The following is an 18258-nucleotide window of genomic DNA, read 5'->3' on the forward strand; positions in this document are numbered from 1 at the left end:
AAGATGACTGTTCAGTTGTGGGCTTTTGTTTTAAGAAACCAATTTTTAAAAAAGGGAAGAGTATACCAAAGGGTTTTTTGGTCAGTCATAGGACTTGAACTCTGGGCCTGGCCACTGTCTGTGAGCTCTTCAGCTCAAGGCTACCACCCTACTCCTGGAGCCACAGCACCACTTCCAGTTTTCTGGTGGTTAATTGGAGGTAAGAGTCTCATGGTGTTTAGTACCTAGGCTGCCTTTGCACTGTGGTCCTCATATATCAGCCACCTAAAGTAGCTAGGATTACAGGCATGAGGCATAGGCCAGCATTACACTAAATGTTTTTCTTTTGGGAGGGGATTGTTTTTGAGCTTTGGTAAAGGATCACAAACTGGTTGAATCTTCTTTTCAATGTTGGTATGGTTTTTTTTATATGTGTGCTAATCCTGACAGATGACAGGTATCAAGTGTTAATGTATAATGAAAACTGAATATACAGCCATATACATGATAGCTGCAGGCTTTTCGTTCATGAACTGTTCTTGGTTGTTTTCATTTTGTTTTCCAATGAGGACACAGCAAGGAGAAGCCGATTTAAATTACAGATCTGAGGACTGAGACCAGTCCCAAGGGTGGATAACTTCTTATGCTGTTAAGAGACCCTAGGGGACAATATTAAGATGGGTTATGAAAGATCAGTTCTCGTGAGAGCTCTAAAAATAGAATCCAAGTACACAGAACAATCTGCCACTGCTTCATTACACTGAGTTGAGATTTTTTTTTTTTCAGCTGTAGAAAGTGGGCTGGATTCGACGGTCTTTCCCTGGCAGCGCTCAAGCATGCTGGCAGGACAGAGGAATCTGGGAATGCTAGAGATGCTGCGGTTCCTTTAAGAGTGCGCTGGAGGAGAGTGCTCGGACAGCTTCCTTCTGTCCCCGCCCCTTTCCCGTGAGCCCTTGGGGAGTGGTCCGACCGCGAGCGGCTGCCGGTGAGAAGGGGGTGGAGGGGAGGGGGAGCGGGAGACATGGCTCTTGCTCGACGCGGCTGGCGGCCGTTTCCTCTGCGCTGTGGCTTCAGGCCTCGGGCCCGCCCGTTTTTAAGGCCCCTCTGGTTGCTCCTTGCAGTGGGTGTCTTTGGCTGGGCCGGAGCTTCTGACGGCGCCAGCAGAGCGACAAGAGGCATGGACGAGGAGATCGTTTCGGAGAAGCAAGCTGAGGAAAGCCACCGGCAGGACAGTGCTAATCTACTCATCTTCATCCTGCTGCTCACGCTCACCATTCTTACGATCTGGCTCTTCAAGCACCGCCGGGCCCGCTTCCTTCATGAAACTGGCCTGGCTATGATTTATGGCAAGTGCCTCAGACCCCCTCTTCATCCCCTGGTACTGTCTGTTTCTTTGCCTGCCACTGCTTCACCCCTTCTTCCTGGCCCTGCTCGGCCTACATTCGGTTGCCCTTCGTTTTATTTGCTTCACCTTACCCATCCTACTTGTATCTCTGCCTCACTCCCCTTTATTAATTATTCCTCCCCCCATTTCCCCACCTCTTTTTCTCCTCGGCCTCGCCCTCTCTCATTTCTCTGCCTTTCTATACCCTTTTTGCCTCTGGCCCCACCCCCTTTTCCTCTACACTGGGGTTTCTTCTTTGCTGACCGAGCTGGGGACCAGAACGGACATAGAGGATGGGAAGGGAGTGGGTGCGGTGTCTCGGATTGATCCGGAACTGGGGGAGTAAAGGAGTATTACTCCCATTTGTTTCTCTCCGGTATGAATTTGTTTAAGGTTCATGGAAACTGCAGTAGTGTCTCTTTTGCCCAGCATCTGGGATTCTTTTGGAACCAAAGTCGACCTTTACTTACTCATCACCAAGCTTTTGCTATGCCTTGTCCTTTCCAGGGTGAAAATGAAAACCTTATTCCTGTAGAACCCACCCCAACACACTACAGAAGGTGTACAGTATTTGAAATGACTGTCTGATTTACTGTTCTATGCCTATGATAATCTGATTTGGCTACGTCTCATTGACCCTTCCAAATCAGGCTTATAGAAGTAAGAATGAGGAAAAGTTATGATTCTTCCAGTAACGTAGGACCATATGATAATGGCAACAATTCAGCCAAGCAGTAATCGACAAACATCAGGCATATGATGTATGTGTGACTGATTTTTGGCATAAGGTTATTGGCTGTCAAGTCCATACCTTGGATTCTTGTATCTCAGTATGCTTTCTTTTTAAGGTCATTTATTTATTTTTATTTTTCTTTCATTGGCAAGGTGAGAAAGGTAATCCAAACGATCAGCACAGGCATTTTGGGCCATGCTTGAGAGTAAAAGAATCTACATATTGCTGACTGTCTTGCTTAGTGTATTACGGCATGCTGAAGGGTTGAGGGCAGACAAACCATCCTGTCTGTGCACTCCCACGGAATACTCTTAAATTGTTCAACTTGCTAAGGTTTTTCTCTGAGACTTACAGATAGGTAGGTGAAGCTTTGGCACAAAAAGAAAATTTTTCTTGCAGCCCCGTCCCCCTGCTCCTTTCCAGTAAATCCAGACTTGTAAAATGTGCATGCATCTCAGTAAAATGCATGAAATCAGGCTTCTTTATCATTTGTAAGGTAGTATACTTGTAACCCTATGTGTAAAATACCTCTACTCACCAGGAGTTTCTGGTTTTCCCACATATTAGGTGGTTCTTTTATTTATTCTTCCTTTTTTTTGCATTTTATTTGCAGTGTTCCCAAAGACAAATTGTCCATATGAGCTATACATTTATCTCTATGGTGGTATGTGATTTATTTACTATTGCCAACAAACATTTACTGACTCACCTACTATGTATTATACACATATAATACAAAGAAGTATAGGACTCTTGCTTCCTTCATGGAACTTACAAATAATTTTTTGACAGTCCTGGGCTTGAGCTCAGGGATTGAGTACTGTCCTTGGGCTTTCTCAAGGCGAATGCTTCACCACTTGAGCTGCAGCACCACTTCTGGTTTTTTTCTCTGTATGTTGTACCAAGGAATCGAACTCAGGGCTTCATGCATGCTAGGCAAGTACTCTACCACTAGGCAACACTCCCAAGCCCTACAAATAATTTTTAAATGGCACTGTAGATTGTCTTAAATATAATTGAAAAGCATGGTGTTATAATAAGGGAACTGATGGCAGATACTTCTTTCCTATGGAGAGATACTGTGATATGTTAGTTAAAGGCATGAAGCTTTAGACCAGATGTCACCGTTTTGTTTTTTCTTTTTTCTGTAAAGGACCAGATACTAAAGCTTCTTGATTTTATGTATCTTATAGATCTTCATATCTAGATTTTATTTTATTATTTTTTTGCCAGTCCTGGGGCTTGAACTCAGTTCCTGAGCACTGTCCTTGGGCTTTCTCAAGGCTAGAGGTCTACCACTTGAGCCACAGCACCATCTCCAGCTTTTTCTATATATTTGGTACCAAGGAATTGAACCTGGGTCTTTGTACATGCCAGGCAAGCAGTCTTACGACTAGGTCAAACTCCTGGCCTCAATTTTTATTTTTTTATATTTTAATAATGGAAAAAATTGTTAGCACTTTGGCCATACAAGGACAAAGGGCTATAGTTGCAAGCCCCTAAAGATTTGGACCTGGATGCCTGTGCCAATATCTATGTGTGATTTTTAGGCAAGTACTCGCTCTTCTCTTTTACTCTTGTCTATTTGGAAATAATTATTTTTCGATTATTGTGAGGTCAGAATGTTTTTAGCCTAGTATTTGATTCCTAAATAAATTTTCAATAAATGATAGTAGTACTGTTATTGCTGCTGCAATGGTGTTTTGTCAGGTTAGGTTCAGAACAGTTCTTTTAATTGCCCAGTTAACTATCAAAATAATGTTAAAAAAATCAAATAGAGACTTTGATTTGCCCTGAAGGTCTTTGTTATATGGTAGCTGATATCATAAACATCCTCTAACTCATGAGCCAAAGTAGAAAGAATCACTGATTGCATTTCTTCAAGTTTCTGATATAAAACGTGATGTGCTACCTTAGGGGTAGTGTTCTGTTAAGGAAAAGAAAGTGCATCTCTTCTTGAATATAAACTGCAAGAGTGTTAAGTTGGGTGTTAACTCTGAGGTTGACTGAGCAGTTTTAAAAATTATTTATTTATTTAATTTATTTTTAAGCAAAAAAGTTCTTGTTTCCATTTCCTGGAATTCATTTTGATAAAAATTATTTTATTTGGTCAGAAATGACTTGACATTCTTTAGCTTGTCCAATTTACACAGTGTGAGCAAAGAAGAGGCTAAACAGCTTCGTAACTCCCATGTATGATTACAGACTAGATGGGATTTACACACTGACACTTTTTAATCTGTAGAAATTGTTACCAGTTTTGACCATACTTGTTGCTTATGATATTCCGTACATATATTTGATTATAAGTGTGACTGCCTGGGAGATTGAGCTGAAAACCGTGAGAAAACTAATTTCCATTAACTGTCAGACTCAGACAATAATGAGGCCAGGGGTGAAGCTGAGTTCCTTGTGTCTTGAGTTTCTAGAACAAGTTGGTTTTCAGTGTATGGGAAAGGTGGATGTCACTTTCAAAAAATACATAATCTTAATACGAAGGTATTGTACAGAGAGGTTGCCATTTCATAACTCAAATAATGAGTACATTTCTATTTTTTTTAATTGGTCAATCATTGGACTTGAACTCTCAGCCTGGGCACTGTCAAGACTGGTGCTCTACCACTTGGAGCCACAGCTCCACTTGTTTTCTGGTAGTTAATTGGAGATAAAAGTCTCATGGACTTTCCTGCCTGGCTCAACTTTGAATCTCCATCATCAGATCTCAACCTGCTGAGTAGCTAGGAATACAGATGTGAACCACCAGTACCCTGAATGTACTTTTCTTTTTTTAGACAATAACATCTCTCCCTTCAGTTTCTCCCAGTTTTCCCCTTCAATTATTACTGCCCACAGTTTACATAGGTCATCTTCCACATAGTGTTTTTTGAAAGTACCTCTTTGTGTTAGAGTCCTCGTTGCTGACTAGTGTTAATTTACAATTTCATATGTTAGTGTTTTCAGTGCCTCTATGTCTGTTGCAGGCTAGACATTTCTGCTTTATCCCCCTCAAATTCTCTTTGCTGAGAATTGCTTGAATTCCATGATTAGAATTTGACCTTTCACCAAGCCCATATTTACTTGACCTGTCAGCTTTTTTCAAATAAATTCTAATTCTCTATCTGAAATCTCCATAAAGGGATTATGACTTTTTTTGATCTTAGTATTCTCTGTGCTATTTTCCCAGGGATATGTCTTAAATCTGCCCCAGGTCATAGTACTCCTCTGGCTGCTATTTGACTGATATGTCAGAGTAGGATTGACCTCGAAAGGAATCAGATGATTCTGTTCCTAACATACTTGGACTTAGGGATGTAGTTAACATTTATGCTACTGTTATTAGTAATTGTAGTAATGTTTGATTTTTACTTGTAACTACAAAGGACTGATTTGTACTGAACCTCTTAATGAGAAGTCTAGAGGGATAATAGAGAAAAGAGCTGCTTCCTCGTCATCTATACAGGTTAGATACCCAGACATGACTTTGGGGTGAGGAAGGTGAGCAGTACTGGGTTTTGAACTCAAGGTCTTGTGTTCTATAGGCTGGTGCTGAGTGATGCCTTTAGGTTAGTTTTTTTTTTTTCTGTGTGGGTCTGGACTTCAGTCTGCATACTGCCTACTTCAGTCTTCCCATAGTTGTAGGAATTGTGTGTGCACGTGTGTGTGCCACCACATCTAGCTTCATTTCTTGGACATAGTCTCATGGACTTTTCTGCTTAGGCTGGCCTGAAACCAAAGTCCTCCCCATCTTAGGATCCCACATAGCTTGAATTTATAGGCATATGCCCATTGTACCCAGCTATGGGTTGAGAAGAGGTCTCAAGAATTCTTTTGCTTTGGCTGACCTTGAACTGCAATTCTCCTGATCTCAGTCTCTCAAATAGCTAGTAATACAAAAGTGAGCCATTAGCATCTGGCTAAATTGTGATTTTTTTTTGCCAGTCCTGGGGCTTGAACTCAGGTCCTGGGCACTGTTTTTGGACACTTTTTCTCAAGGCTAACACTCTTGCCACTTGAGCCACAGTGCCACTTCCAGTTTTTTCTGTGTATGTGGGTCCTGGGAATCGAACCTAGGTCTTTGTGCATGCTAGGTGAGCTCGCTACCACTAGGCCACACTCCCGGCCCTAAATTGTGATTTTTTTTCCAGTCCTGGGCTTAAGCTCAGGGCCTGAGCACTGTCCTTGGATTTTTCTCAAGGCTAGAGCTTTACCATTTGAGCCTCAGCACCACTTCCGGCTTTTTCTAAGTATGTGGTACCAAAGAATCGAACCGGGTTTTCGTGCATGCTAGGCAAGCACTCTACCACTAGGCCAAACTCCTGGCCCCCTAAGTTGTGATTTTTAAAAATTTGTTTTCTTTATAAGCATGATGTGTGTGTGTGTGTGTGTGTGTGTGTGTGTGTGTGTGTGTGTGTTCACGCATTTGCACATGCTGATCCTGAGACTTGAACTCAGTGCCTGGGCACTGTCTATGAGCTTTTTACTGAAGGCTAGCACTCTATCATGGAGCCATAGCTCTATTTCTGGCTTTTTTGAAGGGTCATAGTTAATTGGAGATAAAAGTCTTATAGACTTCAAACAATAATTCTCAGATCTCAGCCTCCTGAGTAGCTAGTATTACAGACATGAGCCACCTGTGCCTGGCTAGAAGTACGATTTTTAAAATGTGAACCATTTGTTTAAAATGCGAACCATTTGTTTAAAATGCTAATTTTTTATTTGAAATTATTGTACTGTTTAGCAATTATCACTGCTCCCCGCTTTAAAAAAGATTTGTGTGAGGGGCCAGGAGCATGGCCTAGAGGTAGAGTGCTTGCTTAGCATACATGAAGCCCTGGGTTTGATTCTTTGATACCACATACACAGAAAAAGCTGGAAGTGGTGCTGTGACTCAAGTGATAGAACTCTAACCTACAGAAAGCTCAAAGATAGTACACAGGCCCCGAGTTCAAGCCCCAGGACTGGCAAAAATATCTGTGTGAGTATACTAGAAAATTATATTGTCTTCACTCCTTTCCTGACCAAATATAGCCTATTAAAATTTTATTTTAGTGTAAAGGTGATGTACAAAAGGGTTACAGTTACGTAAGTAAGGTAATGAGTACTGTTTCTGTGATCTCCCTTCTGTTCCCTAAGTGAGATAAACTTATATATAAGACAAAGGGCACTGAAATCAGAAACAGTGACCATGGGGAATAAAATAGAGGAGGAAAAAAACAAAAGACTGGAAACTACACTTAAAGAAAAAAGAAAAAACAACAACTAAAATGCCTTGTATTTCCACATCTTGGAGATAAGTCAGTTAGCATTCTATGTACATAGTGATTAGGCTATTGGGAACTTCTGCCAGGACTGTCCTAGGTATATACTAATTATTACAGATGAGGAAACCGTGGAACCTATATTTCTTTGAGGCTTACTTCACTTAATGTGGTTTTCCCCCCAAGTCTTTCTTTTTACTTATGAATGGGGCAATGCCATTCTTTCTGATGAATGTGTAGAATTCCATTGTGTACATATACCATGTTTTCTTGATCCACTCACCTACTGAGCGGCATCTGGGTTGATAGCATAACTTAGGCTATGGTAAATAATGCTGCCGTAACTTTGTTGTGCTGGTAGCTTTAGTGTGGTCATGTTTGGGTAAATGCTTAAGAGTGAATACTATGCCATAGGAGAGCTCTGTATTTAGTCTTTTGAGGAACTTCCATATTGCTTTTCAGAGTGGTTAAACAAGTTTACACAACTAAACAAGTGTAGTAGCATTCCCTTTACCCACATCCTGGCCAGCATCTGTTATTGTTTTCTTGGTAATGGCCATTCTAACTAGGGTGAGGTGGAATCTCAATGTAATTTTGATTTCTTTTGTGACCAAAGGTGTTGAACATTTTTTCATGTGTCTATTGGCCGTTTTTATTTCCTCTCCAGAGACTTTGAGATAAGAGCAGGTACACTGAAAGTATTACAGGAAGGGATAGGGGAAAGGTTAGGGATTCTTGGCATAAGTCAAAACTTCTTAAATAAAGATCCAGAAACCCAACAAATCAAATAAAGGCTGAATAAATGGGATCACATTAAATTGCAGAGCTTCTGCAAGGCAAAGGAAATAGCTAGCCAGATAAATGAAAACCCACAAGTTGAGAGATGATCTTTACCAGCTATACAATAGAAAAGGGCCTTATATCAACTTAATCACTTGGTTACCAAATACATTAAGGCTCTTTTATTCCCTGCCCAGCCTATTCTATTCAGTGACTCAGTCTTTCTAAAATAAAGAGTTTTTTTTTTTTTGTTTTGTTTTTTGTTGATCATGGGGCTTGAACTCTGGGCTTGGGCGCTGTCCCTGAGCTCTTTAGCTCAAGGCTACCATCCTACCCCTGGACCTAGTTGTTGTCCCTGAGCACTTCAGCTCAAGGCTGTCACCCTACCCTTTGAGCCACAGACCCACTTCCATTTTTCTAGTGGTTAACTGGAGATAATCCCTTTTCTCATCAACAGTCTTTTACATTTCACCTGCTGATCTTCTAAACTTGAACTCTTTATCATCTCATAATACACTCATACTGAACTACCTGTGATTTTTCTGAATGAACCTTTTTTCCTTTCTTTGACTAGATATATACTACTATGGCTCTCTAACTTTTCTTCTATTTTATTAGCTGTTCAAGTGATAACCCTGGAATGCTTGTCTAATATCCCATTCTATCAGGTTTGGCTGGGAATCTCTTTTGTTCCATTTTTTTTTTGGCCTGGAAAATAGTACTCTAAGCATGGTAATTTTTCCCCATATATTTTTTATTGTAATTAATAGAAGGGTTACATTATGTTCACCAGATAGAAGGTGTATTACTTCACATACATTGATACCCTTTCTCATGTCTTGGTCCCCATTTCCCCCCCCCCCCACCCCTCATCTTGTTTTCCCCCCTTCCCTATCCTATTTCAAATAACCAATTAAGCATATATACAACATATCAGATAACAAGGTGAAATACTATAATGCTATGAGATAACCAAGGGACAGCAAAAGAGATGAGAAATAACATAGTACATAGTACATAGTACATTAAGGACAACAATCACTCATTATATAGCTTTTGTTTCTATAGCATGGTAATTTTTTATTATATTTTATTGTCAGGGTGATGTACAGAGGGGTTACAGTTACATTCATTATGTAGTGTGTATATTATTCCTTCCCATGTTTTTTCCCCACTTTCCCACCCCACCCCTCCCACTCATCTTGTTTTTCCCCTTCCATTCCTCATTTCAAATAAACAAATAAACTTATATACAATATACCAGGTACCAAAGTCAGATGCAGTTACATGTGATAAGCCATAAGGGGGGAGGAAGAGAAAAGAAATACCTTCACATAGACTATTAAGAACAACAATCACAAAAATAAACTTCTTGTTTCATACCTAGAGTTAATTTCGCTTAGCCTAATCCTATGTGGCCATATGTACATATCTTTTGAGCTATTGTGATCATCTGCTAGAAGAATCCTAGACATGTACTTATACAAATGAGGGAACCTATGTTTCTCTGGGTCTGGCTTACTTCACTTAATACGATTTTTTCCAAGTCTTTTCATTTCCTTACAAATGGGCACTGACATTCTTTCTGATGGCAGCATAGAATTGCATTGTATATAAATACCACATCTTCTCGATCCATTCATCTACTGAGGGGCATCTTACTGAGGGTAAGTAGTGCTGTAAAGAAGATGGTTGTGCTAGTAGTTTTACTATGTCCTCATGTTAATTTTTATTATTAAGGTTATAGTAAGAATTTTCTCAGGAGTACGTGGTTTTATCTAGCTTATAGTGTTTTGTTTGAACACTTTGTTCACGTTTGTATACTGTTGTATAACTGCTTATTTAGTCTGTTTTTGCTAATTGGATCGAGTTCCTTGAAGGAGAGATTCTTATTTTTGTCTTTGAACTCTAGGGAAACACCTAGCTGAATACTCCACTAGAAGAATGGCTCTAGATGGTTAGAATGAAAGACCAGGAAGGCAAAATGTAATTAAAAGTTTGGGCTCACCAAGTTTGATTCCTTGGTACCACGTACATAGAAAAAAGCTGGAAGTGGTGCTGAGGCTCAAGTGAGTAAAGCTCTAGCCTTGAGAAAGTCCAAGGACAGTGCTCAGGCCCTGAGTTCAAGCCCAGGACTGGCAAAAAAAAGTTTGGGTTCAGTTTATAGTTGAGGCATATCAATACAATGAAATGTTATTTGGCCATTAAAATGAATGAAAATAGAGAAACCTTAAAAATATTATACTACTAGAAGTATCTAAACACAAAACACTACATATGGTAGAACTACATTTATATGCAATACCCAGAATAGGCAAATCTCTAGAGAAAGAAAATAAAATATTGCTTGCCAAGAGCTAGAAATTTCAATGTCATGGAATAGAAAATGGAAAATGTTCTGTTTCTTTTTGGAGTGAAGGAAAATGTTCTGGACTAAGTAGTGATACATACATAACTTCGTGAATATATTAAATTTTATAATTTAAAAGAATAAAATGTATAGTATGTGAATTATATTTCAGTAGACCCATTAATGAATAGTTGTAGTTGATAGTTTTATAGAACCTAGAACATTGTGCGTATTTGAATATCAATAGTATCCAAATAAAAGCAATAGATCCAATGTGTTGATTTAGCAGCACTCCTGTCAGGACTTGTATTTTTTTAAAATTTTGACTTAAATCTGATGCTTTTGTGCTAGAATAATTAAATTTGAAATAATATATTTACTTTCCACTTTAAATGTATATAACTTGACCGTTTTGTGTTTTGAGAATAAACTTGGAAATCATATATGTTTAACTTATGAAATGGTGGGTGGAGATAAAAAAAAAAACTATTTGTTTTTCTTTCTCTGAAGTCCAAGAAAATGCTGTCATTGCCTTGTTTGTTTCTTTGTTTATTGTCTGTCATGGTGCTTGAACTCTAGCCTTTAGCGCTTTAGCTCAAGGCTAGCACTCTACCACTTAAGCCATAGTGCCACTTCTGGTTTTGTGGTGGCTAATTGGTGTTAAGAGAGTCTCATGACCTTTAGTGCCCAGGCTGGCTTTGAACCATGATCCTCAGATCCCAGACTCCTGAGTAGCTGAGATTACAGACATGAGCTCCAGTGCCCAGCGTGCCCTATATTTCTTGCCACAAAAAAAAACCCTCATTTTCTAACATGACTACATTGTTATGCTGGCATACCTTAGAATACATTCTGTGTATAGATAATATGAAGATGTGTTTTTATCTTGTTACTTTCCTTCTCATTTATTTATAATATGTTGATCTAGAAATGCAATGATTGCTGGGTTAACCTGAATGTTTGTCCCTCCAGCTCCGCTAGATTACATGAAGATAGACTCCTGAATGTGTGAATTTACTAACTTTATTTTTGTGCTGGTCCTGGGGCTTAAACTCATGACCAGGGTGCTGCTTTGACCTTTTTTTGTTCAAGGCGAGTGCTCTACCACTTGAGCCACAGCTCCACTTCTGGCTTTTCCTTGGAGGTATTTTTCTTGGAGGTAGTTACTTGGAGATAAGAGTCCTATAGGCTTTCCCCTGGACTGGCTTCAACCCTTGACCCTCAGATCTCAGTCTCCTGAGTAATTAGGGTTATAGATGTGAGCCACCAGCACCCAAATTTAGTAATATTTTAAACAGTAACTACATTTGGTCTAAAAATTGGTTCTAAACTATAAGGGACTAATATTGGAGATTTTTCTGATATCAATCTAGAGGCATGTGTTGGATACAAATTAGTGGACTTTGTCTACCAAGAAGAATTTATGTTTCTCTTTTATTTTTAGGTCTTTTGATGGGTCTTGTACTTCGGTATGGCATTCATGTTCCAAGTGATGTAAACAATGTGACTCTGAGCTGTGAAGTGCAGTCCAGTCCAACTACTTTATTGGTAAATGTTAGTGGAAAATTTTATGAGTACACGCTGAAAGGAGAGATTAGTTCACATGAACTTAATAATGTTCAAGATAATGAAATGCTTAGAAAGGTAAGCTTTTTGTCATTGTTGTTTTGGTTTTTGGTCTTAAAGTTGCTTTGTAGTCCATATTGTCCTCACATTTGTGATCCTGCTGTCTCAGCTTTCCAAGTGTTGGGATTACAGGTATGTACTACCGTACCAGACTAAATGATAAGTTTTTAGTTAAAAGGAATCTTATAATTTAAAAAAATGTATATTAGGTATGACAAAGTGACTGAGGAAAAAGTGTTTAATGTTTGAAATAATTTAGCCTTAAAATTAGAGTCAAACTTCTGTTAACAAAACAAGGTAAGGAAATGACTATTTCTATGTAAATGATATTTTTTTGTGAGCTATGGGTCTTGAACTCAGCCTCGGTGCTGTTCCTGAACTTTCCAGCTTAAGGCTACTGCCCTACCCTTGAGCCAAGCCCTACTTCCAGTTTTGTAGAGGTCAGTTGGAGATAAGAGTCTCAGATCCTTTTGTGCCTGGGCTGGCTTTGAATCTTGATCCTCAGATCTCAGCTTCCTAAGTAGCTAGGATTACAGGAGTGAGCTACTGCCAGGCTTGTAAATGATAATTCTGTTCTCCAGATTGAAGCTAAGTTCTATAACTCTTTCTGTTTGACCGTTTGTAGTTGTTGTAATAACTGATAAGCAGGATTAGGTTAAATAGAGTACGGATGAATTTCTTTCAATATATGGAAATTAAAATTTTAAATTTTAGAATTAAAAATTTTAGAATACTTTAGCACATCAGATTTATTACTACTTAAAATAGTACAGTAATGTTTCTTTGAATTATTTATTGCTTTGTTTTTCTGTACTGAACACAATTAAACCTTTCTCAGATTCATAATCTAGTAAAGTTTTGGGAGGGTGGGCATGAGCCTTGGCTTCTGTAATAGGCTGTATATACCACTTTATGTGGGCAGTTGGGATGAAATCCCTCTGGCTATCAGACTTTCCTGGAGTCACTTGCTCCTGTCCCACTCAGTTTCTTTCATGAAGCTTTTCAGTGCCATTTTGTGCACTTATTGTTTTTCCCACCCTTGGCTGTTTGCCTCCACTTTTCCTATCTTCTACATTGTCTGAAGTTGATTTTTATAGCTACTTGATTGTATTTCTGGACATTTTTTATTTTTTTGCCAGTCTTGGGCTTGAAACTCAGACCTGAGCACTGTCCTTGGGCTTTCTAAAGGCCTAGTGCTGTACCACTTGAGCCATAGCACTACTTCTGGTGTTTCTATGTATGTGGTACCAAGGATTCAAACCTGGGTCTTCGTGCATGCTAGGCAAGCACTCTTACCTATAGGCCTTTAAACCATGGGCCTTCTGGCCATCTTTAATAATTTTTAAATGTCCTGTGGCCTTAAAGTTTGCTTTGTAACAAGAGTTCTCAGGACTTGTAGAAAATTTCAGTTCCTTAATAGTTCTTGTAGCTAGATTTTAGCATGGGTATGTATATATTTACTTAGAGTTTGTAGTCTGTTGCAGCACTATACAAAGAAGGGACATCTACATTATTATAGCAGAAACAGGCCATTGTTCCCAGTTGCTCTTCTCTTTTCTCTCATTATTTTCAGATACTGAAATTTATGCCTGCACAAGAATGCTTTCTCTTACTGATTTCTTTTAGTGAATAGTGTGTTTAATATTGCAATAGTACATTAGATTAGAAAAACCTGTTCTTTGACATCTTTTCTTTAAAGTACTTGGGCTGTGAGGAGTAGTTTTACAGAAAGTTTACCACAGTATGTGATTTTGCTTTAGAGCTGTCATCTGTAGTTTGTTTCCTTTTGCCAACAATAATGACATAACTCTTAGTTACCCGTTTTAGGATCTCATTTGTTTAAAGCAGAAATATGCTTACACTTTGTCATTTTTAAGATTTCTTCTCTGGCCATGGAGCTTGAAATCATGGATTGGGTGCTGTCTCTGAGCTTTTTTTTCTCAAGGCTAGTGCACTACTACTTTGAGCCATAGCTCCACTTCTGTTTTTTGGTAGTTAATTGGAGATAAGAGTGCCAGGGACTGGGCCAGGACACCAAGCATGCATGAAGCCCTGGGTTCAATTCCTCAGTACCATATACTCAGAAAGAGCTGGAAATGTCTCTGTGGCTCAAGTGGCAGAGTGCTTGCCTTGAGCAAAAAGTGTCCAAGGACAGTGCTCAGTTCCTGATTTTGGGCCCCAAGACTAGAAGAAAGAAAGAAAAGAAATGAAATGAAACGAAAAGAAAAGAAAAGGAAGCCAGTGACATTCCTTCCCAGGCTGACTTCAAACCATGATCCTCAGATTTCAGCCTCCTGAGTAGTTAAGTGTGAACTACCAGTGCCTGGATATTTTTAAGATTTTTAAAAATATTATAAATAGTCCAGTAATTTCTGGAGTTAGGCTAAATTGATTGTTCCAACACTATCTCCTTGTCATGTGATTGAGAACTAGAACATTAGCTATCCTATGTAAATTTTTTATTCAAAAAGAATACATAGCCAAGCAATGTGGCTTACACATGTAATCCTTCCTACTCAGGATGCTGACTTCTGAGGATTGTGTTTTGAAGCCTGCTTGGGCAGGAAAGTCATGAGACTCCTATGTCCAGTTAATCTCTCCCAAAATGGAAGTAAAGCTATAGCTCAAGTGATAAAGTGCCAGCCTTGAGCAAAAGAGCTCGGGGACAGCATCCAGGCAAATGTACCTAAAGCTTGCAAATTATAATACTCTTCATATGAAATATTTTAAGTTAACATAGTACGTTTTAAATTAGCATAGTATGTTTTCTGTTGACCTGATTAACATTTTTTGGTTTTGTTTTTGATCATGGGACTTGAACTCTGGGCCTTGGTGTCGTCCCTGAGCTTTTCTGCTCAATGATATCACCCTACCCCCTGAGCCACAGAGCCACTTCCCTGATTAACATTTTTTATCTTTCGATAATTTGATAATATATTCAGGTTTTATAAGGGAATTTAATTAAAAGAACTCTTTATTTTAACAGGTTACTTTTGATCCAGAAGTATTTTTCAACATATTACTTCCTCCTATCATATTTTATGCAGGTTATAGTCTGAAAAGGGTAAGTGTTTTTGGTATTTCATGTACTTTGAACAACTTTAAACTTTGCATGGCCTTTGTAATACTTGAAACTTCAAAAATGGGCCATTCTTCCCAATTTCTCCTTTCTCCCCTTAATGTTTTTAGATGTTGAAATTTATACCTGTATAGACAGACATTCTTTTTCTTACTGATTTTCTTCTAGTGAATAATGTATTTAATATTAGCATGGCACAGTAGGATAGAAAATCTTTTCTTTATTGAGTACTTGGTAGATAGTCTAATATAACATTTGTTTCTTGTTTTTGTCAGAGACATTTCTTCCGGAACCTTGGATCTATCTTAGCATATGCTTTTCTTGGAACAGCAATTTCTTGTTTTGTTATTGGGTATGTTTCTGAAGCTTAAAATACTTTCTAGTTTTCAAATTATAATTCTAAGAATTACACATTTTGAAATTCTCTTTGAATTCTGTATTATTGTATTCCTAAATGTGTTTTAGATCTTATGCAATCAAGTATAGTCACATAGAAGTTGTAACTTTTTTATTAAGGCCAAGGTATTAGCCATATTCAAATGCCCTTAATTAAGTTTGTGAGTAGTCACAGAGTTCTATAATAGCTGTATCTTTTATTTTTACTTTAGTTTTCTCTAGTCATTGATATTTTTCTGAAGTAGTAATGTGTTTATTGAACAGGTCCATAATGTATGGCTGTGTAACACTGATGAAAGTAACTGGGCAACTCTCCAGAGATTTTTACTTTACAGATTGCCTGCTGTTTGGTGCCATTGTATCAGCAACTGACCCAGGTAAATTTTACATGAGTGGAGCTGAAATATTTCAGTGCAGTATTTTTGTGTTTTTGTTTTGCCAGTCCTGGAGCTTGAACTCAGGGCCTGAACACTGTCCTTCGGCATTTCCTCAAGGCTAGACCTCTACCACTTGAGCCATAGCACCATGTCCAGCTTTTTCTTTTTTTTTTTTGTGGGGCTTGAACTGGGCCTGGGCGCTGTCCCTGAGCTTTTCAACTCAAGGATACCACCCTACCACTGGGCTTGGGCATTGTCCCTGAGCTTTTCAGTTCAAGGCTACTGCTCTACCACTAGGCCTGGATGCTGTCCTGCACTACCCTTGAGCCAAGCCCCACTTCTAGAGGTTAATTGGAGATAAGAGTCTCGGGTCCTTTTGTGCCCAGGCTGGCTTTGAACCTTGATCCTCAGATCTCAGCCTCCTGAGTAGCTGGGATTACAGGTGTGAGCCATGGCACCCTGCCACGTCTGGCTTTTTCTATATATGTGGTACCGAGGAATCAAACCCAGATCTTTGTGCATGCTAGGCAAGCACTCTACCACATGGCCAAATTCCTGCCCCCCCTCATTTTTTTTAATATAGTTGGCTTTCCCAGGCTCTGGTGGCTCATACCTATATGCTTTGATTAGCTACTCAAGAGGTTTAAGATCTGGGGATCATGGTTTGAAGGCAGCCCAGGCAGGAGACTCTCATTTCTAGTTAACAATCAGAAAACTGGAAGTGAAGCTGTTGCTCAAAGTGGTAGAGTTCTAACTTTGAGCATAAATAAATAAAAGCTGAGGGATAGAGCCCACCCACCCTACGTTCAAGCCCCACATCTGACAAAAAAATGTCCTTATGGTCATATAAGTGTTTGGTAGTAACACAGTTGTTAGTCTGTGGTTTTAATATCAGATCTCTTAAAATTTGTGTTGTCAAACTAGTTATTCCGATTTAATTTTATAATATAGTGTTGTTTAAGCTTAATAGCTATAATAGATTAAGAATTTAGGAGAAAGTGTGTAATGAAAAGGTCGTGGTATAAACAGAATAAAAGTTACTTTGTTTGTGTTTGTTGATTTGTAGGATGTTGGGAGTGGGAACCCAAGGCCTGGGGTTGAAGTAATGTAGCCAGTCCAATCAACTTAGATTTCTTCATAGGCTATGTAAAACATGTTCAGGAGGAGCCTGCTTCCATTGAAAGGACTAAAGTTCTGTCATTTAGTTAACACAGACCTAAGTTTTTGAACTAAGGATTGGAAGTTTCCTTTTACTTTGAGTTAGGACTTTAGTAAAAGGTTGTTCTGTTTAATCTTTTGACTCACTAAGTTAATCATCTTCTTTAATTGTCATCCAGAACAATTAAAGGTAAGGTCCTAAGGTTATCTTTGAATTCCTGTGTTAACTAGTAACACAGGGCTTGATGGAAAAAGGAGGAATGTGTGTTATGTACTCTATGAAAGAGGGATTTAAATGCTTGTTCTGAGGACTGTTTGATAGACATTTGTATAGCTAAAAACATTTAAAAACTGGATATCAGATTACTTCCTCAAGACTTCCAAGGCTATCACCTTGTTTGTAGCTGCTTGTATTATCAATAAGAAGGTAAAGCGGGCTTTAGAAGAATCAGTGGTCTCTTGTTCCTGTATCCTTTCAATGGAAGCAGGCTTCTGAACATTTTTTGCATAACCTATGAAAAAATATAAGTTGATTGGACTGGCTACATTTCTTCAACCTTCTGGTTTTGTTTTAGTAGGGATATTGCCTGAATACTTCAAGCAAAAAAAAAATAATTTGCTTATGTAACATTAGAAAGTTGTATTTTTTCTGAATTATGAAAGCTACTGTTTGTGTTTTTTAGTGTTACAGAGATTTGAACTTAGGGTTTTGTGCTTAATAAGCAGGTGCTCTGTTATTTGAACTATACCCACAACCCTTTCTTTTGAATTATATAGGCTCTTGCCCCAGTTCTATCATTTTGCAATTGTTAACTTCTTCCTTCCCTCCCTCCCTCCCTCCCTCCCTCCCTCCCTCCCTGCCTGCTAGCCTGCATCCCTTCACTCTCTCTCTTCTTCCCTCCCCTTCCCTTCTCTCCCCTCTCCTTCTCTCCTTTCCTTTCCCCTCCCCTTCCCCTCCCCTTCCCTTCCCCTCCCCCTTCCTTTCCCTTCCCTTCCATTCCCTTCCCTTCCCTTGCCTTCTCTTCCATTCTCTCCCCTCACTCTTTCTTCCTTCCTTTCTTCTCTCCCCCCCCCCCCCCGCTCTCTCTCTCCTTTCATCCATGTCTATGTCTCGCTCCTCCCTCCCCCCTCTCTCTCT

The 18258-nt window shown here is 39.1% G+C and overlaps 1 protein-coding gene across 1 annotated transcript in view; it reads left to right on the plus strand.

Annotated features, from left to right (window-relative positions):
• Positions 1-985: 985 nt before the first annotated feature.
• The window catches only part of Slc9a6 (solute carrier family 9 member A6), a 58122-nt gene continuing 40849 nt past the window's right edge, over positions 986-18258 (plus strand). Inside the window, exons 1-5 of the mRNA XM_090326893.1 lie at positions 986-1325; positions 11929-12128; positions 15097-15174; positions 15465-15541; positions 15850-15962. Of these exons, the coding sequence (XP_090183019.1) occupies positions 1001-1325; positions 11929-12128; positions 15097-15174; positions 15465-15541; positions 15850-15962 (793 nt within the window). The 5' untranslated portion in view covers positions 986-1000. The remainder of the gene's footprint in view (positions 1326-11928; positions 12129-15096; positions 15175-15464; positions 15542-15849; positions 15963-18258) is intronic.

The sequence above is a fragment of the Megascapheus bottae genome, chromosome X (assembly GCF_031878675.1).
Source record: "Megascapheus bottae isolate mThoBot1 chromosome X, mThoBot2.hap1, whole genome shotgun sequence".
NCBI lineage: Eukaryota > Metazoa > Chordata > Mammalia > Rodentia > Geomyidae > Megascapheus > Megascapheus bottae.